Source organism: Biomphalaria glabrata, chromosome 6 (genome assembly GCF_947242115.1).
Source record: "Biomphalaria glabrata chromosome 6, xgBioGlab47.1, whole genome shotgun sequence".
NCBI classification, from domain to species: Eukaryota; Metazoa; Mollusca; class Gastropoda; family Planorbidae; genus Biomphalaria; species Biomphalaria glabrata.
Genome location: NC_074716.1, coordinates 45,594,000 through 45,619,864, shown reverse-complemented (window position 1 = coordinate 45,619,864; position 25,865 = coordinate 45,594,000). Strand labels below are relative to the sequence as shown.

Here is a 25,865-nt window from a genome sequence, read left to right as displayed (position 1 = left end):
GTCATCAATCTTTTGGAATAGTAATAAGTCATTCATTCAGAGATATACAGATAAGTGTTATTTTTATTTGCTGTTGATGGATATTCGATAGGGGCCCCCTTTTTAAAGAAGAAAAAAAAACTAATTTGATTCCAGTGTTGCTATATTGTTATTAATTTAATAATGTGCTCTTTTTTGTTGTTTTGCCTTAGAAATTGCAAATCTATTTAGTACATTTCCAACTAATTACGCTGACCACCCAAGCACGTAAGAAGCAAGTAAGTAAATATCTTAGAAAGTGCCCGGAACCTTTAGAATTGCCAGTAGACTACTTATTATCTATAACCTAAGCTACTTAAGACTAGAGAAGATTGTATAGTTACATATTGTTTGTTTCAATTTACAGCAACGAACTTTTGTTGGCCTCCTTCAGTCGTAGAACGACTATGGTTCATCTCGCACACTTCCTCGTGTGGCTGTGGAGCCCTATTTCGGAGAGACACTCCCGTCCACAGATAGACCTTATCACAGGTTAAGGTGGCTTTTGCTTCGGTGGAAGAGGAGCTGGACATTTTTAGTGTTGTACGTTTTGCTTCCTGAGCTGAGACCCATGTACTTAAACTGTCCATAGCTTTCTTGGTCACCGTCTCTCTCCATCTGTTGCGGTCTAGAGCTATGTCTTCACTGTCCATAGCTTTCTTGGTCACCGTCTCTCTCCATCTGTTGCGGTCTAGAGCTATGTCTTCACTGTCCATAGCTTTCTTGGTCACCGTCTCTCTCCATCTGTTGCGGTCTAGAGCTATGTCTTCACTGTCCATAGCTTTCTTGGTCACTGTCTCTCTCCATCTGTTGCGGTCTAGAGCTATGTCTTCCCAATTGTCAGTATTGATGTTCACTGATTTGAGGTCCCGTTTTATTACATCTATGTAGCGGAGTTGGGGGCGACCAGTTTTTCTTCAGCCAGTCGCAAGTTGTCCGTAGAGGATGACTTTCGGGATGCGATTGTCCTCCATCCGGCGAACATGTCCAAGTTTTTCGCTATTAGCGGCGGTCACGTTGCGTATTTATCTAAAACGTTCTTAGTGCGCACTTAAGAGGTAAAAGGAACCTGTGTACGAAATTTGATGCGGATACGTGCGATAGTTTAAGAGATCTCATGATAGCTCAGTAGTAGTTTCGCTTAATTGTAGTAGATAATTGAAAAAAGTGCTGTTGTGTATGTATTATGCCTACCGCAACACTTATCATCATTTGTCTTCCTTGTTCAAGTTACTCTCATTCGACAACACACTGTGTAGCTTGACTCTTAATGTTATTGTTTACAACTATTGATTCTTTTTTATAGAGCTCTACCAGGAATTGTAGCCAGCTCAAGACAAAAGAGATAACATTTTACAGTAATCTATTTTTTTTAAATATATTTTTTACATTGATGTTAAGTGATTTTTACATTTTTATTAAATTTGTACTAATGTTTTTTTACAACTATTAAGTAACCAGAGTTTACCTTTGCCTTAGTGATACTATATACATAACTATATGTATTCTTTTTTAATTAAAGATTTTAGTTAAAAGAGATAAAGAATAGTTAACATAAAAATCACATATTTATCAAGCTAAATCGTATATTTGCAGCCATCACTCTAATCTAGCCATGCATGTAAATTGGAGACGTAAACTCTGCTATTTCTTTAGTTATTCATGGCTGACTCATGCAACCCGTTTCATTCTTTATTGCACTGTTCAAATTTGTCCAAGCATGGGAAAAAGAAATGTGCCTTTATCTTTGTGTATTTCTGAGTGATTTATAATATTATTATTCTTTTTGTATTCGTTAACATATGGTTCATGCATTATCGCTTCATTACTTTATAGTTCTGTCCTTAAAAGTCTCTAGGTTTTTTTCCCTGTATGAAAAAAAATCAGAAAATTTAACCAGTTACTACTTTCCGTGCGCCTAGAACAGCAAAGCATCTTTACACGATCAAAACTGGAGCGCTAAAATTTACCTATAACGATTGTTTATTCGTCGTTCTAACCCAACCTTTTTCAGTAGTTCGCCATATTTACAAATTACAAATATATACTTCCGTTTAGTTTTTGTAAATTATTTACAATGATTTGAAGAACACTTGGTTTTAGTAAATTATTTACAATGATTTGAAGAACACTTGGTTAGCTCATAGAGTGTTAAACTCTACATCAGATAATTATTTTTAAGTTTATTTTTACATATTTAAAAGAAAATATTCCACAATTTAAAATTAGTATTTCGATCTTCTTACAAGTTGAAACAGAATTTATAATCTCAATCCTAAGATACGTTTATACACTTGATTAAACTTAATATAGAATAGTATACACTGGCCAAACGGGAATAGTTGAAATGCGGACAGTTTTATTGAAAGTCCGTATATGAAAAAAAAAAATTAAACAGAATTTATATCCTCGATACTAAGCTAAGTTTTAACACTTGATTAAACGTAAGAGATACCTGGGCAGTTTTATTGAAAGTGAAACATGAAAGGGTGGGGAGGGGGTTACGACCAAAGTATTATGTGAGCACTCGCAGGATGTAATAAGAAAGTAAAAGTAAAAGTAAAAGTAAAAGTAAAAGTAAAAGTAAAAAACGTAACGTTTCGCCTTTCAAACCTTGCGATCTATGGGGCAGACGATGTTAAGTTCATCTGTATCTATGTCCAACGGTTAACGAGCAGGGTGTCATGTGGCCAGCACAACGACCTACTGCCTTTACTTTCCCCAATTAAAGTCAGGTACCCTACAGAGTTGGGTGGACTGAGGGGCACCCTAAAAATCCCGAAATTTAAAATACCAATCTTCACCAAGATTCGAAAACAGGACCCCAGGTTCGGAATCGTAGCACTTAACCACTCAGCCACCGCGCCCCCACTAAGAAAATAAACAATATTATATATCGCCTAGGTACAAATCAACACACAAAGACGTTGGGGGATGCTAGTTAGTTGTAAATCTGTTCTAGTTTTCTTGAGTTGTTGTTTTTTATTAAGAAATAGGAAGTAGAGGACTAGAAGATATGTGCACCAGAAAAACAATTCAAAATGATTCTCTTACAATCAACACCTGTATATTTAGGCCACAGCAGTGTCTTTATCGTCACGTGAACTGCTGATATGTTCCTTAATCTTGGGACACAAAGAAAATTTCTTTTCATAAGTGTTGCATTTACAAATATTACATTACGCATTTACTGTTGTATCTATTCACACTATCTGAAATGAATTAAAAAAAAATAACCTACCTGCCCCAACCCCTTCTGTTGGATGAGCACCTCTGATGATCTAAATTATAAAAGGTCATTTAGTTTACTTAACATTGAAAAGAATCTGTGGTGAGTAGATCTACCGATACGTGTAACAATTCTAATCAGAGATTCTAAATCTCAAGAGTAGTGATTTAATACCTCTGGTCTGGATTCGATGCTGTTTACTGCAGGTACATTTAGTAGCTCGGGATCACCGGAGATTTCAAAGTTGTATAACTGTGAACAGTATTCCATCCCTCTAAAACGTGAAATTGTTGTATTGGCTTTATACACCATAGTAATCTCTAAGTTTCTTCATCTTATCTTAACTTTTCTGAGATTTTTTTGGTAATATAATTGTTTGATAGTGACTTTTTACATAATTCAATACCACCTCCTACAGCTAAATAAGCGAACAGCTTCTGTGGTGGGAAAATTATTTTATTGTTTTTCTTTTTTTGTTGTTGTGTACCGACGCATCTTAAGAAATGAAGTCAGTTTTATCCTTATTTAGACCACATGCAGGACGACACGCGATGGAAGCTGGAAAAGTTGGAACTCGGGACCAATATGACGATGTGAACCAAGCCTAAAAAGTTTAACAACATTCACAATCTATGCAATTTTTTGGTCGTCATTTTCTATTTGACTCTTTCATTAGCTCATCAGAACATTGCTAAACGCGATTTGTTCTCAAGAAATGTAGACATCTTTATCGATGGGTGCAATTTAAGGGAGGTAACACCACCACCAAAAAAATAAACAAAAAAAAAAAAGTAATTTGCATTTAGACTGTGCTTTCCAAAGATTGACTATAGAATCGCAAGGTAATCGTTATATTTTGTAGATACTTTAGAGATTCAATTTTTAAAAATCCAACTTCTATTATATATCTCTCTTCACAGTTTTCTGTATTCGACATACAAGATCTTGTCATGATGTTGACGGAACTATTGTTGATTTTTGTTTTGGTGGACTCTATTCAAACCACTGGTAATATTTGTAGTTTCGATAGAATGGTTTGTAACATACAAAATAATAAACACCACGCGTAGCCAGGGGCGGGGGGAGTGGAGCTTTGTGACTGATTTTTCGCATTAAATTTGTTTATTTAAGGTGAGATTTTAATATTAAACCATCGCTTCCCAAGCACAGCAAAAGGGGGGGGGGGGTGAGTTTAAAACACCCTTCCAGTGGGTTTTGCGGTTAAAACCTTCCTCTTCTATAAAACAAAACAAAAAAATAATAATGCAAACGACTATTCCAAAATTACAAAAGCATAGCTAAGGAAGATTTCTATTTGAAAACCCTTGAAGAATTTTTTTAATGATAAAACACCATCTTCAATATAAGACTAAAGCATGCATCCGTCACCAGATTCTATAAGCATAGCCAAAAGGAGCTTTGTGTTTAACCCCCCCCCCCCTCCAGCGGGGTTTGAAGCTAAAAACTACGTAAAAACTACGAAAGTATACATTCAAAATTCTATGAGCGTAGCCAAAAGGGGGGAGGGGTAAGTTTAAATCCCCCTCATCCAGAGGGCTTTAAATTTAAAACCCCTCCAGATGGTTTTGAGTTTAAAACCCCTTCCAGCGATGTTTGAAGCTAAAAGCCACAACTTCAATATAAAAAAAAAGCAAATTACACACTCAAAAATCTTTGAGCGTAGCCAAAGGCGTTTTGAGTGTTAACTATTGTAGTATCACATTACTAATTAATATTCAATATTAACTAGTAATAATAATAGTAAATAGATGTAATAATGGTATATTTTTGTGGAAAACCTCTTGCATAATAGGTTTTAAAAATTAAAATTTTCACTTTTAGGAAAGAAAAAAGAAGCTGTTTCATCAGAACTTTGAAAGATCTAAATTATCATAATTTTGAAAAATTAATATCCTTTATAGTTTATGAAATCTAAACGGGACGGACGGAGGGACGGACGGACAGACCACACAAAAGTTATTGTGGCTATTCCCCTTTCGGTAAGGCGTAAATTCAATGTTCTGCTATCAGTATGTTGGACAAATGAAAGTGTCTCTAAGAAGCATGTCAACTCACTCCGTCTGTCTGTCTGCCTGGTACAAATTTTGAACACGTTATTTCTCCCACTTCCTATTCTCGGATCAAGTTAAAACAATTATTATTGAAAAACTATTTATCGCCGAAGACAACACAAGAGTCAATTAAATAATTAACCAAATAGATATTGAAATAGTATTTAGTATTTATTAATTAACTTTGTTCGTTTTCGAAAAAGAGAAATAGGCCTAATTCGTTTAGTATTGAGAGATATGGCTGTGATTGTGGTTTTTCTCCTTAAATAATATTGAAGGTTGTTTTTTTTTTTTTATATATTTCATTGTTTCTCTATATAGTACTTTGTTGACCTTTTTGTTCGTTGTTTTTTTTTGGCTTATAATTATAGTGAACAATTTTACTAACTAAAATATATATTACAAGTTGACCGGCTGCGTAGCATACGCCGCTATTTTGCAGGACCGGCCTTAGGCCACTGCAACCTATGCGACCGCAGTGGGCCCTGCACTTTTATAGAACCCGCACTTTCATAGGACCCGCGCTAATTCAAGGTGTATACATTATTAAATTAAACCATTTTACAATTTAAAACAGATTTCCCGCGTCCTCCTGTCGATTTACCAGGAGCTCCTGAAAATCTTTCGAAATTGCAATAGATACGAAAAAGTCTTTAAAATATACTTCAATATAGACAAAAATTGTCATTTTGGTGTGTCATTCAATATGGATAACGCCAAACCTACGTGCGATAAATAAAAAACGGCATTATGCATTAGCCGTAATTGTGTAATCTGGTGAAAGAAGCTTCTCGCGCCTCAAACTAATGAAGAATTACTTGAGGTCAACAATTCTCATGGATAGATTGAAACATTTGGTAATTCTTGCTATTGAGCGTGATCTTTGTAGGAAACAGAATTATTATGATATATCGTATGACTTTGCTACACGCAAGACTTATAAAGTAATTCTGTACGTAGTAAAGAATGAATACAATTTTTAGAATAGAATAGAATTTATTTTCTAATACAAACTCTTAAATTTCACTTATTATCAGCTTCCCTACCCAAACCTGGCCCAGCGAAATCCCTTTCGCATAGGGCCCCACAATGATTAAGTCCGGCCCTGCTATTTAGTAACGGGTAAATATACATAGTAGATTAGTTGTTCTCTTTCTATGACTTCTTGGTCACAATGGTTAAGTCCGGCGTTGCTATTTAGTGTTTGTAAAATATTTTACATGTTTCGGATGTTCCTTCAAAGTTGAAGATAGTTTAGTTTTTAGTCCAAATCTCCAGAAGGACGAAGGGGGGTAGGAGCGGGCAGGGTTTGACAGTCCAGCGCGCAAACCGCACGACCAGGTAGCCATCCGTGAATACTACTTGTTCTCCCCCCGCCCCCTCTTGTTTTTTCATGGGGTAACTCTATCCTCAGAAATAAGAGAGTAATCTTTCCTATACTTCTTGCTTCTCGTCCAAACTGTTGAGGGAAGAAGAGAATAATAAATATAGATACTTACATATTTAAAATTTGATAGTTAGTTTTAGCATAAAAACTTTTAAATTAATGTCTAAACAGTTTCAGTTAAATATCATGGTGATGTGTGCAGTGACTCTACCAGCTGTGATGTTAATACATCTTGTGTGTTGAGTGTTGATAAAAAAACACGTTGTCTTTGCTCTGATGATGAATACAGAAGTGACAACCATCAATGTGTCTACAGTAGGTTCAGTTGAGTTTTAAACCTATTTTGAGTTGACAAATGAGCAAGGTCAGTTTTACGAAAGTGCATGCCGACTGGATGGTTGGAAATACATAAACAGGACTATAGTCCGGGTCCAAACAGAAGGGGTACCCCTTCACCTTTTTTAAATGTATTTTATATACATAGAATATTTTTGACATGTGGTGGGGGTGGGGAAGGAGACGTACAGAGTCATATAGAGGCCAAATATTTCTATCACAGGATCTGGTGAAGCTATCTAGGGCCCAACTCTCATTATAATGTCTTTCCATTTTACTAATAATTAAAGAAGGAAAAGGCCATTTAATTTATAAGTACTCTAGCGTTAAATAAGAACATTTTCATAATTTTTAAACAAGGGTAGGGGCTTAAACTAAAATTGTGCTTAGGTCCTAAAGTGCTAAAATTTGGCCAGGAAAGTAAGTATTTATGATGCAGTATTCTTCTTCTATTTAATAATTTACCTCTGTGACGGTTCCTTTGAAACTCAATTTTGTTTTCAGTTAATACCCTGCTAGTTCAAAACGTGAGAACGGTTAAGGCCACATGGAATATTGTTCAATTAAGTTGGTCCACTCGATACGTCAACTACAAGGAAGCCAAGTTCAATGTTTCGTACGAGGACACTTACACTCTAGGAGATGAAAGTGGAGTTACTATTTACAACTTAAAGTCTTGTACACTATACACGTTCACTATTCAAGTTATTCTTTTTAAAAATCAACTTTACAAGGCCAGATATGGACCACCTGTAACTCACATTGCTCAAACACGTAAACACTTAATTTACAATAACCCTCCTTCTTAATTGCAAACGTTCTTTTTTTCTCTCTCTCTTTCTTCCAGTACACATGTATTTAAAAACTATTTATTGTCATAAACACAGTCAATCATTTTCTCTTACTATTCAATATTTCTCAAACATCTCACATAAACTGTTACTTTAAGAACTTTCTTTTTTCTCACTTAATAATCTCTCTCGCCTCTCTCTCTCTCTTGTCTCTCTTTCTCTCTCTTGTCTAAATCTTTCTCTCTTGTCTAAATCTCTTTCTCTCTCTTGTCTAACTCTCCTTCTCTCTCTTGTCTAAATCTCCTTCTCTCTCTTGTCTAAATCTCCTTCTCTCTCTTGTCTAAATCTCCTTCTCTCTCTTGTCTAAATCTCTTTCTCTCTCTTGTCTAAATCTCTTTCTCTCTCTTGTCTAACTCTCCTTCTCTCTCTTTTCTAACTCTCCTTCTCTCTCTTTTCTCACTCTCCTTCTCTCTCTTGTCTAACTCTCCTTCTCTCTCTTGTCTAACTCTCCTTCTCTCTTTTGTTTAACTCTCCTTCTCTCTCTTTTCTAACTCTCCTTCTTTTTCTTGTCTAACTCTCCTTCTCTCTCTTGTCTAAATCTCTTTCTCTCTCGTGTTTAACTCTCCTTTCTCTCTCTTCTCTAAATCTCTTTCTCTCTCTTCTCTAAATCTCTTCCTCTCTCTTCTCTAACTCTCATTCTCGCAAGCGATCTTCCTCTTTCTCTCATTCGCATACTTTCACTTTCTTCTCTCATTCTCTCCGTCTCTCTCTTTCTCCCACTCGCTCGTATCATCATACTTACTTTCTCTTGATCTCTCTCTTATACTATCTATCTGTTATGAGAATGCTTCTCTTTTTTTGACGCTTCTTCATAAACACACTCTCAAATACCTGCTGATCCATTTGAATACACCTTTTTCTTTCTATTAAATTCACTTTATATCATGGGCGTAGCCAGGATTTTTTTTCGGGGAGAGTTTTGGAAATTTATATATACATATATATATATATATATATATATATATATATATATATATATATATATATATATATATATATATATATATATATATATATATATGTGTGTGTGTGTGTGTGTGTGTGTGTGTACATAATTAATCTTTATTACATTCTGACCCTTTCGGAAGACGTTTATTGGTTATTGTAGACTCCCCGCCCTTGCTAGCAAGGGGTCTGGGGGAGTTCGCGAAGCCCCGCCGCCGAGCACTATTTCTGGTATTGAAAGCCAACAAAATGCATATTCTGAGGTATCTACAGTGCATTATCTTGCTATTAAGAAGTTTTATTTCAAAAACCTAATGTGCTATTCTTACTGACTTAGACCCTCTCGCGCTATTCGGCACATTTTCCGGCAAGCTGTTTCCGCAACTCCTATTTTGCGTAATTCATTTTGTCGGAAAACATGTCCCGCAAAACCTCATGCGACGCTCTGTCACAACCTTACTAAGGATTCGACTCCGAGTTCGGCATATGATTTCTTTGATTTAGACCCGATCTCTACGACTGACTCCTAAAATCTGTCTTAGCCTTTTTTGTTGAGCCACATTTAATGATTTTCAATTTCGGCAGAATACTATTCACACTTCATTAATGGAGCCCAAGCCACTGGTAGAAATTTGTAACCTTTCTTGACTACGCTCTTGGAATTACATGCCTGTATTTCGCTTTAGATTTTATATCGAAAAGGAAAGTTTTTTCTTCAAATCATCTGTTGAGGGGTTTTAAACTAAAAAATCTCTTTTTTTTTGTTTTGTTTTTAATTTAAAACCCCATTTAGCTACGATCATAGAATTTGGTGACTGTAGTTTGCTTTAAAATAATGTTGAAGAGAGAAGTTTTCAACTCTAAACGGTCTGTAGGGGAATTTTAAACTCAAAACCATCTGGAGGGGTTTTAAACTTTAAAGAAAAAGCCATCTGAAGGAGGGGGATTTCAACTCAAAACCCCTTTGGCTAAGCTCATAGATATTATAGAGTGTAATTTGATTTTTTTTTATATTGAAGAGGTACTTTTTAGCTTCAAACCCCAACTGGAAAAGGGGGGGGGCTAAACTCAAAACCCCTTTGGCTACGCTCATAGAATTTTGAGTGTGTAATTTGCTTTTTTTATATTGAAGATGGGGTTTATCGTAAATTTTGGAGGGGGTTTTAAAATCAAAATCTTCCTCAACTGTGCTGTTGGAATTTAGGGATTGTTGTTTGAATTTTTTTTTTGTTTTGTTTTATAGAAGAGGGGGATTTAACTTCAAAAACCTCTGGTAGGGGGATTTGTATCTCAAACCCCCCTGATAGGGGTTTTTAAAATCTCAAAACCCCCTGGTAGGGGGATTTAAACTCAAAACCCCCTGGTAGAGGGTTTTTAACTCAAAACTGCCTCGGCTGTGCTGTGGTAAGTGATGATTTAGTATTAAAATCTCACCTAAAATAAACAAAATGAAAGCAAAAATCAGTCACTTAATTCCGTCCCCCCCCCTTGCGGATTTCATTTGGGGGGGGGGGGGTTGAACCCCAAGAACCCCCCCCCGGGCTACGCCCATGCTTTATATTTATCCTTTAGGAACCTTCTCTTTTACACATCAGATTCTTACTTTTATGTTTTACCTATATCAACTATCTTATTCACTGTCTCTTTTACGCATTCTTCTATTTATAATTTCTTTATTTCACTCTTATACTCTCGTTTTCTGCTATGAATACACTCTTTCTCTTTCTTTTTGTCGTTCTCCGTATGTAAGCTATTATTATCTCAGTAAAACGTATTCCTTAAAGTAAAATGTTATAATTTTAAGCTTTTAAATTCTTTACCAGTGCTCAAACAAGATTCTAAAAAGTCTCATGGAGAACAATGCACTAAAGGTGTAGACTCTTGTCAAACTGAATTGTTGTGTGTACAAAATAGAAACCAAGAGGATCGTTGTCTCTGTGATACAAATCATTACTGGAATGACCACAACGAGTGTATCTCCAGTTGGTAGATCTTTATTATACTATAGCTAAAGATAAGAAGTTAATAAACATTTTACAAATATTAACATTCTCTGTCCGCCTGTCTGGTAAAAAGTGTGAACACGTTATTTTGTCCAAAACAATTCTTGGATAAAGTTGAAACTTTTCACAATTATTCATTGACGAAGACAATATATGATTCAATAACAAAAACAAACTAATTAGTTATTATGCTTTATATCAACAAGGGAAAATAATCCTTTATTATTCATATATATGTCTAAATATGTAGGATTTGTCCCTTTCAAATAATTAAACACATTGATTCTTCCACACCTATTATCGGATCAAGTTCAAACCATAGACTTATATATTATACTAGACTAGAGATTTTGTAACACGACAAAAAACCCTAACCCTAACCTATGTAACATATAATTTAATTTTTAGAACTAGATCTAGTAATTGAACATCAAAAATAAGAGTACTCTTTCGTCTCATAATTATTATTTTGCAATTTTTAGATACATAATCTAGAAAGATCTAGGAGATCAATCTATTTAAATGTACATAAGATGATTTAAATCAACATGAATTATTTTGATCTAGGATTTTTGAAACATTATTTCAATGAAAACAAACAGGAAATGGCTTTGTTTCATATATTTGCGTCAATATCCGAGAAATGATTTTGCATTATTTCTAAACTTTGAAAACCAAAGATCATTACTTTTCTAAGACAAAAAAGATTGATTGGGCCGACTCCCTTTAGAGTCTGAAAAAAGAGTTTACGTACATAAAAATCTATATATGTATAAGTCTGTGTATCGATCAGTCGCGGATAAGAATCTATTTCCGGTTTCCAGTCTAGTATAATATATAAGTCTATATGGTTCAAAAATTAAGTAATTATTTATAGTACCAAACAAAACAAAAAAATTAAACAATTAAAAAAGTTAAACAACTAATCAATGTATAATGGGTAATTATTGTTTTTCGACATTTAAAAATTGAAAATAACCTACATAATTGAGAGATATAGTTAGATTAGCTTTTTTTTGTCAATAATTTTTAATTTCGCTTGTTTGTCTAGGCGTATCTCTGTTTTCTATTAAAATAATATGCACATAAATTCATTCTTTAATTCGATATTAGTACTTCTGAACAGAGTCAACGTTGACAATTAAGAACTTCACCGCTAAAAATATTTCCTCTACAAGTGTGAAACTCTCCTGGTCTATAGATCCTCTTCATAAATCTTCTGCTCAATTTAAGGTCGGATACGGAGATGGAGACTTTAAATTATTTCACTGGGATGTAATGGTTGCCACTATAGACCGGCTAAAACCTAAAACAGTGTATTCATTTAGCATAAAAGTAGAAATACCAGCTGACAATAATTATAATCTTACTGAAGGACTACCAAGTATATGCCTTATACAAACAAGTAAGTTTTTTTCTATAGCATATATTACATTATAACAATATAAAAATAGGCGTTAATATGAAACTGTTGTTGACTATCACTGTAGCGTAGACTCTTGCATTTTGCAGAGTAAAGTGTTTAGTATTAAGCACGGAAGTTAAATGTAACATAAGAGCTTAAGCGTAAGTTAGAAAAGCGTAAGCATTGATTTGTTTTTCACCAAACATCCGGAACAATCTATTATAGATAGTGAAAACTATTGTGATGTTTCTGAAGGAACATTAAATGTTAAATCAGATTTTCAATAGCTTTTGATGTTTATTCTTTTTTATTTAAACGTGACAAACAGACCGACCAACAGACACTAAAAAAAAAGCGGCTTTTATACTGAACAAAAAAATAAATAAAATCTGATTATTTAAATCTTTGTAAGGGATCCAGTTTTGGACTATATCGCCGTCACGCTACTGCACTAAAGTCACTGCATAAAAAGTCTATTTTAAAAAATTTGCGCGATATTAAATGTAAAATGGGTGCTATGATAGCCTTTATAAACAAACATAAATATTTTTAAAAATTTTAGCAGCTCGTAGACCAGAAAAAACACCTTAAACTAATATTTATATTTGTTGTGAACATTTCTTGCGCATTTTATAAATATACTAGTCGACCGGCGGCGTAGTATACGCCGCTATTTTGCAGGGCCGGCCTTAGGCCACTGCAACCTATGCGACCGCAGTGTTAATCTAAAAATACTTAAATATGATCACAAATGAAGTAAACATCATATTTTCCAACTCTCTTCCTATCCATCCCTTCCGGCTTCCACCTTTTTAATCCCACTTCCATTCAATATCCAAATTCGCACCATTTTCATTCACACCATGCTGCGCTTTGACCGTAACACAGAAATAAGAGAGTGATCTTTCCTTTACTCCTTACTTCTCGTTTAAACTTAATTAATGTATTTTTATGAAAAAAATCGCTTGCATAATTAATTTTATAAACTAAACGGTTTGCTTTTAGAAAACTAAAAGTAGCCTTTGCACCTAAACTTTACAGGCCGCAACGTATAGTAAAATAATAGTTTTCATTTCTATTATAGTCTTTTGAGACCTGAGTGTTTCAGTGGAGAAAGAAAGGGCTATCTGGGTGGATTTTAACGTAACTGGTTTTTAAAAGCACTTTAAAAAAAGAATAAAAAAAAAATGAAACGACATAAATTCAGCTAGTACTTATAATTGGATAAGATTGTATAGTTATATATTGTTTCTTTCTATTCTGAGCTGCGGCCTTTAAAGGGGGACTAATTCAGCTTATACCCTAATATTAATCAAGTACAATGTCTTTCCCTTGTTCGTTATAGCAAATAAAATAATTAATTACCAATAGTTAATTAGCTAATTTCAGCGTATCCGAGATTGGATTGTTATTTTTTGGGCCACAATAAAAAATTTTGGAAAGTTTCAAACTTAATAAATCGCGAGCTAACAAAGTATGTTTGTTGGATTGTTGCCCGATTTTCGGAAGTTAAAAAGGAAAAGATATTTCGCCTCTATTAAACAACATGAAGCCTGAGAATAAAGCGTCGGGCGTGGCCGATGTGTAACGCTACCATACGTATATGTAGAAGTTCCAGTTCAAACTCTCTTGTAAAATCATTAGCTTAAATGCTGATAGGATAACTTGATGTGCAAAGCTTACTGGAGATAAAGTACAAGTATTGTCAGGAATCAATTAAGAAAATGTGAATGTATTAATGTGTTCATTTAACCTTTGGAAGCTTCTCAATCGAAGATGATCATGTCCTCAAATGTAATGATACACAAACGTTGTTTAATTATTTTTTTTAATGTATGTTTGTCTTTTCTTCACAGCGTCAAACACCGGAACTTACCCCAACAACATTATGCTAAAAACAGCAAGTGTTGCCCATAGGACTATTTTATCAACAACAACGTTATCAACAACAACTTTATCAACAACAGCATTACGGTCCAAGAATACAAAATCAGGTACGAAAGATTTTGAAACGTAAAATGACTACGCTAGAACTATCATCTTCTCATGGAAGGGGCTATAATAAACCTCTACCCCATCAGAATCTAAGAATATCTACTATTAAACTATTAAATTAACTATATCTGCGCTTTGTGCCATGGACATAAAACGATAATACTCAAAAGAAAGCGGTACAAATATTTTGAAAAGTATAAATTGGACACATAGTTTATAAATGTATTGTTACAGACGAGTATATAGAAGATGAGAATTAAAATGTCCAGCATTTCAAATGTTTAGATAAAAGAAAAAAATGCCAATCATCGTTACAATGTTTCGGTTTTACATGTCGTACGAAAATATAACATCAGGTAAAAAAAAAAGGTTTTGGACTACGCTATCTTTAGCCTCTACTACATTAGAAAATAAGAATAGTAAGTAATATCTTACTAAATATAGCTGAATATCAAGCAAAAGGAAACACTACAAAACTTGATAAAGTTTAAATTGGAATGATACTTATCTATACTATAAAGTAGAATGTAAGGTGTATGTATGTTACTTATAGACATCAAAACCGCTTGACCAATCTTGATAAAACTTGGCAGGAATGTTTCTTGGGTGCCAACTTAGACCTTAGTGTATGTATTCATTGTATTGTAGCCCTAAAACTTAAGACCCTCAAAAAAAAAAAAGTTGTCCGACTCTATTACAGCTATAGTATTTTATGGATCTAGGCCATGGTTAACAATGTTGACATGAGAAAATATAGAAAAGATTAAGACCTAGATCTAATTTTAAGAAATACACTTTGCGCAGATAGTTTTTTACTTTGACACATGAAAATACAAAAGAAGATCCATTGATTTCATTATGTAATAAAATTAACCTTCAATTTTGTGTTTCAAAAGCATTTTTTACATAAATTAGTTCCTTATATCTGTGACTACAGATTTCCTGACGAACATTCTTTCATTAGACAATACCGTAATGAATCGCGTACTAAAAATTAATTCGTTTAATTGTTTACTTTATAATCCCATCCCTAGATCTAAAACACTAATTCAACTCTAAGATGATAAAACTTCTCTTCGCACAGATAGTTTTATACTTTAACACTTAAACATATTAATTAAAGTCCATTCATTTCATATTTTGATCAAATAAACATTCAAATTTGGTTTTCTAAAGCTACATTCATCTACGAAATCCGCGAAGCCGAGTTGAGATAGGCCTAGATCTATATTCATTCATGAATCGCGAACTAAAAATTATTTCGTTTAATTGTTCACTTTATAATCCCATTCATTTAACAAAGCTATCGCTCTTTTCGTTTTTAATAGATACGAATGTATCGACCTCGGGTAAACCCATTTTCGCAAACCTAATTTTATTTTTGTAGCGAAAGAGAAAAAACTTGAAAGGATCATTAGCTAAGTTAAACATACATCTAAATCCAATCCACTACATTAGTAAATACAAACTTAGACCCGCAGGCCGCGGGTAATGCCAGGCTAGTATTATTATAAAGTCAATGTTAAATACTAGTTCTAATATATAGAAAACTATCAGATACCCGAGTTACGCTACTGTGGAAATAGTTGGAATAAGTGTTTATTTTGCCTGGAGCACTCTTAAACCCACCACTAAAACGGTCCGCATTATAACGTTCCCCACCCTAACACATTTCTCTAGCCTTCAAATTCTATGTCCTTTTTTATTTATTTTTTTTATTACAAACGAAAGGCCATCGAGCTCTAATTATTGAGTATGCACAAACAGTTCTTAGGCCCATTAGTCTTAGCCTTCCAACTCCGTGCACATTCAGGCCCCCCACACATACACACAGTATTTTCAAATAAATCATCCTTCCCTATTACCTCACTTTTGGCTATTTTATATTCTAATGAAATGGCTGTCCTTGTGTGTGTTGTCAAAGCGCATCTGATATCCGTTTTACGCTACTGTTGATATAGATCAGTGATTCCTAAAGCTAGCAGAAGCCTTTTTGTGGGGTACGCGATGCACTTTATTAACAATGATTTTTTAATACCCATTTATTATGTTCTGCTAGTAAATTTAAATAAATTGGTAAAGTGTTTTAATTCTCATTCTTTCATATTATTTGATTTTATATTTGAACAAACTCATATTTGGTGTTTTTATAATTCTTAAAAATACATTTTAAAAACTCGTGTAATGAATAGGGATGTTTTTGTCGAGGTCAAATAGATTACATATTATTAGGTGTTATAATGTGAACTCCAGAAGTGTAGAAAAAATTAAGCCCACAAATGCTTAAATGTAAAAGATTTATAGTTTATGAGGTACCAATAAAAATGACATTGGAGAGTTGAAACTGGATACACTATACACATGTTGCAGATACCAGAGAGTTAAAATGCGTTACGATCCAAACCTTTTTTAAACCAGACATGGGGAAATGAAACGTGTATTATTTGAGACATGTAACAATGAGCAAATTCTCGCATGACAGAACCTGCAATCACTATAAAAATAAGTAAACTTCAAAAATAAATAGTACAATTCATGAGCGTAGCTAGAATTTTTTTTTTTGGGCGGTGGGGTTGGGGGGGATTCCCCCCCCTCGCGAAAAAAAAATATATGTATGTGTGTGTGTACATAATCTTTATTACATTCTGACCCTTCATTCTTTTGAAAGACGTTTATTATGCCCTAGAATAGGTTGTTCCTGGAGTTAGTGGAAAAATTGTAGACTCCCCGACATTGCCAGCAAGGGTATCTAGGGGAGCGCTAACAGCTCCCCCAGCGCGGGGCGGAGCCCCGCCGCCAAGAAATATTTCTGGTCATAGAAATTTGAGTGTATAATTTGCTTTATTTTTTAAATTAAAGAGGTATTTTTTACCTTCAAACCCGCTGAAGGGGGGTTTAAACTCAAAACTGAGTCAAAACCCATTTAGCGACGCTCATAGAAATTTAAGTGTGTAATTTGTTTTTTTTATATTGAAGAGGGGGTTTATCGTAAATTTTACAGGGGATTTTAAAATCAAATACTTCCTTAACTGTGCTCTTGGACTTTGGGGATTGTTGTTTGCATTTTGTTTTGTTTTGTTTTATAGAAGAGGGGGATTTAACTGCAAAAACCTCTGGTAGGGGGTTTAAACTCAAACCCCCCTGTAGGGTGTTTTAAAGTCAAACCCCCCTGGTAGTGGTTTTCAAGTCAAACCCCCCTGGTAGGGGCTTTTAAACTCAAAACACCCTAGTAGGGGGGTTTAAACTCAAACCCTTTGCTGTGCCTGGGCAAGTGATGGTTTAGTATTAAAGTCTCACCTAAAATAAGCAAAATCAAAGCAAAAATCAGTCACTAAATTGCGATTTCCGCCCCCCCCCCGCAGGGGGGATTTCCTTTGAGGGGGGTTCCCCCCTGGCTACGCCCATGGTACAATTTAATTTCAACTAGTCGACCGGCAGCGTACCATACGCCGCTATTTTGAGGGGGCGGCCTTAGACCACTGCAACCTATGTGAGCGCAGTGGGTCCCGCACTTTCATAGAACCCGCGCTAATTCAAGGTGTATAAATTATTAAATTAAACCATTTTATAACTTAAAACAGATTTCCCGCGCCCTCCTGTCAATTTATCAGGAGCTTCTGGAAATCTCCCGAAATTGCAAAATATACGAAAAAGTTCTTAAAATATACGGAAATATATAGACAGAAAATTGTCATTTTGGAGTGTTATTCAATATGGAAAACGCCAATCCTAAGCGCGATAAATAAAAACGGCATTATGCATTAGCCGTGATTGTGGAATCTGGGGAAAGAAGCTTCTCGCGCTTCAAACTAATGAAGAATTACTTGAGGTCAACAATTCTCAAAGATAGATTGAAACATTTGGTAATTCTTGCTATTAAGCGTGATCTATGTAGGAAACATAATTATTATAATATACTGTATGACTTTGCTACACGCAAGGCTCGTAAAGTAGTTCTGTACGTAGTAAAGAATGAATAAAATGTATAGACGAATTTATTTTCTAATACAAACTGTTAAATTTCACTTATTATCCGCTTCCCTACCCGAACTTGGCCCCGCGAAATCCTTTTCGCATAGGGCCCCACAATTATTAAGTCCGGCCTTGCTATTTAGTGACGGGTGAATATAAATAGTAGATTAGTTGTTCTCTTTAATGACTTCTTGGTCACAATGGTTAAGTCCGGCGCTGCTATTTAGTGTTTGTAAAATGTTTGTTTGTAAAATGTTTGACATGTTTCGGATGGGAATGGGAGCGGGAAGGGTTTAATAAATGCAAACGACAGTCCAGCGCGCAAAACGAACGACCAGGCAGCCATCGTATTGACCGGTGAATACTTGTTCTCCCCCCCCCCAACTCTTGTTTTTTCGTGGGGTGACTATCTGCAGAAATAAGAGAGTGATCTACTTATACAATTTATTGTCAAACTCATGTGTTTAGTAGTCAACAAATAATAATGTTGCTAAATAATCTAAAAATATGTGAGTCATTTAGAATAAAAAAATATTAAATTTGATGAATTGCCAATACAAAAATATTTCAATTTACACCAAATCAACATCTATTCACTAATGTTCAGATCTATGGCTTGCATGGAGAATATTGTAATTTTATCAAGTAGCTTAACATTTGTTAATGCTTTAAGAAATGTTTGTCCCACTTTTTAAAATCAGGACGTTACAAAAAAAAAAGGTCTAAAGAAACATAAAAATTAAAACCATAGTGATAACAAGATCATTTACTATTATTATTGTTTACATATACAAATGCCATCACAATAAACATGTATTGATTTTGTTCAATTACTTTCTGATAACATTTTTCTAAATTATTGTTCTGTAGTAGATGAAACTCCCAGACATGTTCCCCGAAGTACTACTCTTGTTACTCTTATTTCAAGAGGAAGTGAACTTTTTCAAGCAAAGACTGTCTCAATCACTACGGCAGTTGAACATGGTGAATTCAAAGATTCTGGTAAGGACGTTGCAAATAAAATATAAACTGTTACAAATGAATATAACCATTGAATTTTGGATTCAAAATATGCATTACAATTATAAAGAATCCACATTAAAAAATTTAAAGTTAATAGTTTGTATGTACAAATAAAACAAAACATTTTTTTTTTTACTTATTATTAATTCTTACATGCAATTAGCCAATTTTCAGCTTGGAAATAGGACACATATTGGAGATTTATGTAATCCACTAGCATAGATGTGTTAATATTTTATTAAAATGCTTCCAATATCAATGTGACAGCAAGTCACATTTGTCAAATAATAATAGTAGGTTATATTCTAAAGAAAACAATAATAGAAAACCATATATTTGGAGAAACAGACAGCTGACCAGGTTTTAATTTTAATATGCACTATCACTATGTCAAGCTTTGAGTACTAAAATATTAATGGGCTATGTAGAAAAAAAAGTCAATGCTAGTTTTTCTTTGGGTCTAAATATAATTGTTAGCAACTACCCAAAAAAAAATAAGAAAAATATTAAAGAATCCAAAATTCTTTAAAAACAAATATTCTGCCTGTAATATCCAACTGATCTAGTGTTACACATAGTTTCAAACGATAGAAACACCTGACCTTTACAAAATGTCTACTTCCACAAATATGTAACTAATCTGTAATATAAACGCAAAAAAAATACCACTGACTGATTTATCAATAAGAAATCTCAGATACCATCGAACGCACTCACATTAAATTGTGTACTTTTTTTCTTTTATCTTTTTATTTAAATAGGAAACCTCAGTATTTGTACTTTTCAATAAGCTTTTTCATCAAACGAAGCTTATTTTCTTTGACTCTATTTTGGGCCTTTCTGCATCTTTTAATGCTCTTTTTTGTTCCTTTTTTAAAAACAAAATGCACATTTTACAAACATGCATATAATGAAATGAATTAAACAGAAGTATAAAACATGATTAACTATACCTAAATAGTAGATTATAGTAACTTAAAGGTTGAACCAAATCTTGATCCGTCTTTTGTACACAAATTCCATTGCACGTTTTCTATTAAACCTTTCTGTTTAGTTTTCTTTCTTTCCCTAAAAGGAAGCAGTTTTAATATTAACAACTAATAACTAATTTTAAATTACACAGAAAAGACTTCCTTATTTTTTTACTATATTTTTAACCATTTTTTCCCCCAAAATAAGCCAATTGTTACTGGAATGTGTATGTGTACAAAGTTGATAAAAGTAAAACCAAATCAACAATTCTGTTAATAATAAAAAAGCAAAGTTATATTTTTTTCTCGAGATTATACGTTTGAATGTACGGAGAAAATAATGACCATATAAAAGTAAATACTGTAAAATTAGATAATAAGAATTACATCTAAAACTACATCAGCAAATCTCACGCTTCTTGGTCTAGTCTAGTAGACCCTTTAAGCGTTTTCCAGTTTCTGGTAGACCCACACGCTTAGCTAATATAACATTAAAAAAAAAATCAACTTTATATGTATTATTTTTTTCCTGATTTGTAAGTCTTATATATTTATTATATTCAAAATAAAACAAAGCAAATTAAAATTTCACTCTATGTGCGAGAAAAGATTTCTTGATCACGATATGTTACCTCTTGGCTCGTTCTTAATTAATACTGTTGAAACAATAAAAAAGATGCATAGAGGGAGAGAGGGAGAGAGAGAGAAAGACACGGAGAGAGAGAGAGAGGGTAGACAGAAATAGGAGAGAGAATGATGGATGATTTAGATTATTTATTTTTTTTAGATCTACCTGAGATACGAAATCTAGAATTAAAAATCTAAAGAATTGTCACAATACAAGTGATAGGAGATTAAAACTGTGTGTGTGTTTATGGTTTGAGAGGACATTTTGTCTTATACACTTTGTGACGGTTATTTGATTTCTTTGATTATTGTTTTGGTTATCATAGTTTTGACTTTTTGTAGATTGCGGTTTGTATATTGATGCTTTGTTTCTCTTTTGACATATCCTTTGAGCTGTTTTTACAAAGCTTATATAAACTCACTGTCTTTCTATCTGTATATCTGAAATAATAACAATTTTTACAAAGCTGTCTGTCTGTATGTGTGGTAAAAAGTTTGAACACGTTATTTCTCCGACACCCAATCTCGGATCAAGCTGAAATTAAGCACATTTTGTTCTTTTACTGACAAAACAAGAATCAATATAGAAAGTTATTCAATAAGTTAACTATCTATTGGTAATTAATTATTTTGTTCAATACCAAACAAAGGAAAGAAATGGTACTTGACTTATGTGGTATTGGTGGAATAAGTTCACTTTATACTTTTCTTTAAAGTTTGAAACTACAGTCTTTTTGTAAAAACAGGCTCCATCGGATTTATGGTAATAATCACACGTAAAGACCAGGAACTAGATTTGACTGTCAGAAACATTTAGAGACTGTCAGAAACATTTAGAGACTGTCAGAAACATTTAGAGGCTGTCGGAAACATTTAGAGGCTGTCGGAAACATTTAGAGACTGTCAAAAACATTTAGAGACTGTCATCTTATCTTATCTTATATAATACAGACGTTACTTCAAAAAAAGAAGATGATTACGTCCTACGCGTCATGCATTTAGTCATGCATATTAACCAATGACTTAATGTCAGAAACATTTAGAGACTGTCAGAAACATTTAGAGACTGTCAGAAACATTTAGAGACTGTCAGAAACATTTAGAGACTGTCATAAGCATATAGAGACTGTCGGAAGCATTTAGAGACACTTATCCACACTCCCTTCACCTTCCCCCACCCCCGCATGACAGTCCTTGGAACTCTTTTTCATAGTTATACATTATTTGATGTCTTTTTTTTTTCAGATTCAATCAGCCTAATCATATTTCTGCTTGTCACAGTCTCTCTAAGTCTGTTGCTGGTTACATCCATTGTTATAAATATCATCTTGATGTACAAGCGACGGAAAAGGTGTTGTTTTTTTATTGTATTAGTTAGGTTAGTTTTAGTTCAGAGAATAAAGACAAAGTTGTTTTTTTTTGTTTTATGGAACAAGTTCAACTATTGTAAGTATTTGTAAAATATTAAATCATCTTTTTTTTCTAAAAATAAAATAAATGACTGCTTAATTTTTAGCCCCAGACATACACGGAACAGACAGAATGTGTACCATACAACAAATGAAAGTCACCAGGAGACTCATCAATACTTTGGTAACTCTGTTTAATTTTTCTTGTTGCAAATCAGATTGAAACATCACACCCAAACACACCCACACCCACACACACACACACACACACAAACACATATATATAATTTATTTATTTACTTTTTTATATGTTATATTATATTGTATGTTTCAGATACAACACATCTAAACCAGAGCCATTACGATGAAGTGACTGACCTGGCCATAAAACACTACATTAACTAAATGTTGACCTACACAATTTTTATCACGTGTAATTGATTGCATTAATTGTTTCTAAACACGTTTCTCTTCTGTCTTCCCTCTCACGTCTCCCCTCTCTACTGCTCCAATTCATATAGAGACTAATATAGAGCTTATACCTTTTGTGCTACATTAGTTGATTTGCGTCCCCTTATCAAAATCTTTAGCCTTTTTTTTATTTTTATCAACTTATTTTGAAAACTTAATAAAAACAACATGTTGATAGTCATCGTCAAATGTGACAAAATATCCAGGTCATGAATGGGTCTGTGTATTCTCGTGAGATATTGAATTGTCCTTTGTACTCTAGACTCAGAAACATCGACTTGTTAAATAGTATTTAATTCTTTTGTTATGTGTTATTGCTACTGATGTTAATAGTTTTTAAGAAATATTTTTAAAGAAATTATGAAAAAGATAACATGACGTTCATTTGGATAATTGGAAAAGAAATTGTATAAGTGATGTACATGTGTAAGGAATAGTTAGATATAATAATTGTGTTGGTTATGAATAATTGTTTTCACAATATGATATTAGCGAGGAGAAATCAAATGTTTGGCTTGTTTACAGACTGCTTGCTGAAGGCGGTGTGAATGTAGTGATGGTAACTTCCACTTCCTTCACATTAAACTAAGTAATTGGTCATCAAGCTACGTGATGCACATTTACTTTGGTGGCATAGTGCAGCGAGGTGCCAATACTTCATGAATGTGATAACCTAAAATACTAGCCCCATAGACACATTTGACAAGAAAATAAATACAAATATCTTTTAAAAAAATGGCGGTGTTAATTACTAAGTAAAACTTAATCCAGTACATCTTTATTCAGTTCATCTTTGACTAAATTGTATTTAATGTGATTACTAATAGGTAAAAGATACATAGAGAACAGAGGCAGGTCTGTAAGTTCCCCTTTCAGACCTGTAAAGTAAATTTCAACTTTCAGACCTTGCGATCTATAGAGCACATAATGTAAAGTTCTTCTATTTCTATGGCCTGGGTTAATGAGGATGTAATGTAACACGCACAACGACCCAGAGGCGCCCAAAGATCCCGAAATTAAAAAGCCTAGCCTTCACCAGGATTCGAACCCGAAACCTCGAAAGCTAAGCGCTTTATAGCTCAGCAATCCCACCTCCTTCACCCAGGTCTGTTAGCAAATTAATTGTAAAGTGATGTTTGTAAAATGTTTTAGATGTTTCGGATGTTCCTTCAGAGTTGAAGATGATTAAATTCATAGTCCAAATCTCCCGCAGGACAGAGTTAGATCCCGGGACCATCGAAAAGTCCAAACAACAGTCCAGCGCGCTAACCGCACGACCAGATAGTGCATCATAGGACTGTACTTTTTACCATGAGATGTACAAACTGATTCTACCATTTTTAAGTTTAAGTCTCTAATGCAGTTTTTCTTAAACTGTATTCCGCGGAACCCCAGTATTCAGCAAGGTCAAAATAGGTGTTCCACGGACTTATAATTGGCCTCCTTCAGACGTAGAACGACTTTTTCATATGACTGTGAGACGCTCCTGTCCACATTAATTGCAGGTCAAGGTGGCTTTCACTTTGGTGGTAGTGGAGCTGGCCATTTTTCGTAAGGCACGCTTTTCTTTAAGAGCTGAGGCCCATGTTTTTTACTGTCCATTGCTTTCTTGGTCACCGTCTCTCTCCAACTAGTGCGCTCTAAGGAAGGCCATGTCTTTCCAATGGTCAGTATCAACTAACTACTGGAATAATTAACTAGTAGGCCATCATGTGAATTAATATCTCTTAAAAATAAGCAGTGTTCCGCTAAATACTCAGAATGTGCGAAGTTTGAGAAACACTTGTAAAAAAATATAGCTTTTAAATGTCGCTACTTTCATGCTTATAGCGTGTTCCGAGCGCTTTGATCCAATCTCATTTGTAGACCAGTGTGGGGGGTGGGGGAGGGGGTATCTAGGAGTTGGTTTTCCGTGCTGCCTTTAGTTTTTTTTTAAATAATTGGTTAATAGTTCTACATTCTTTGATATAATCTTTAAATTAAAACTTTGATTTATTTTACTATAATTATTTTTCAATTCTTAACGTCTAATTCTCTAAACAAGGTTCTTTTACCTTTTAGACTGGTGATTTTTTTTTACATATTCTATTTAAAGACATAATTAATGAATTAAGACTAATTGATTCACTAACGGGTAGATAGTTTTTGATTAATATGTGATTATCAGTCAGGAGCTTGTGTGCAGACTTTGATGACGATTTAATCAGTAAAAGAAGGTCAAAAATCGATTTATTAAAGCCGAGAGTTCCATGGGGAGGGGGTAGAAAGGAAAATTTAAGGGCAAGTCAAATTCGACATAATAGATAATAGGATTTGTAAGACAAAAGCAACAACAACAACAAAACAAAACAAAAAAACACAAATATACAGCTTGTGAACCAATTAACGGGTGTAGCCTAAGGGTATTGTTAGTCTAAATATAAAGCGTAAATACAAATATTTAAGAGCATAAGGTATACTGAAGGAATACGTGCTGAGTACAAAAGTTTAGCAATCTAAATAAAATGAATGTAGGAATACATTTTGTTGTTGCCGACACCAAACGGAATGGTCAGGTCGCCTAAAAAGAACAACAAAAATTCGAAGCTGAAAATTAAAAAAAATAACAGTAGCTTGATACTGATACACAAACACGCTTAATTTTTTTTCGGCGAATTTAGCCAATTTTTTTTTTTAAGGAAACCTCAGTTTTTTAGCTTTTGACTTCAGTTGTCTAGCTTAGTACATCCTAGGAATCCTTGGGCTTTTGCCTCTTTTCTTTGCCTCTTTTTTGGGCGTTGCCTCTTTTTTGGGCTATAGGCCTCTTTATTGGGCTTTTTTTTTTTTTTTTTTTAATTATTTTTTTTTTCAAAGAAAAAACACAAAAAACATCATTCTAAATTAATAATTAACATAAGGAAAATTTCATGACATTTTTATCAAAGTCATATTCCAGGATTTTCAGTATGATCGCGGAGTAGGCTGCAGCGAAGATCCATAAAATGGTCACGGGAATGGGTCCAGAAAATGATGACAGCAGAGTTCCAATGAAATGATGACAGCAAAGGTCCAGAAAAAGGTGACAGCAACGGTCCATAAAATGATGACAGCAAATGTCCGGAAATTGGTGAAAAAAAACATTCACAAAAATTTTGAAGGTGTTCCTTAAAAT

At 33.9% G+C, this 25,865-nt stretch overlaps 1 protein-coding gene across 1 annotated transcript; it reads left to right on the top strand.

Annotated features, from left to right (window-relative positions):
- The first annotated feature begins 1,185 nt into the window (after positions 1-1,185).
- LOC106057580 (uncharacterized) lies at positions 1,186-24,579 on the top strand. The gene is made up of 11 exons (XM_056031483.1): positions 1,186-1,376; positions 4,168-4,255; positions 6,878-7,021; positions 7,547-7,816; positions 10,662-10,820; positions 11,968-12,246; positions 14,103-14,240; positions 19,084-19,215; positions 22,080-22,185; positions 22,351-22,427; positions 22,578-24,579. The coding sequence occupies exons 2-11, from the start codon at positions 4,198-4,200 to the stop codon at positions 22,646-22,648; spliced, it is 1,434 nt and encodes a 477-aa protein (XP_055887458.1). The 5' UTR covers positions 1,186-1,376; positions 4,168-4,197; the 3' UTR covers positions 22,649-24,579.
- Positions 24,580-25,865: the final 1,286 nt, after the last annotated feature.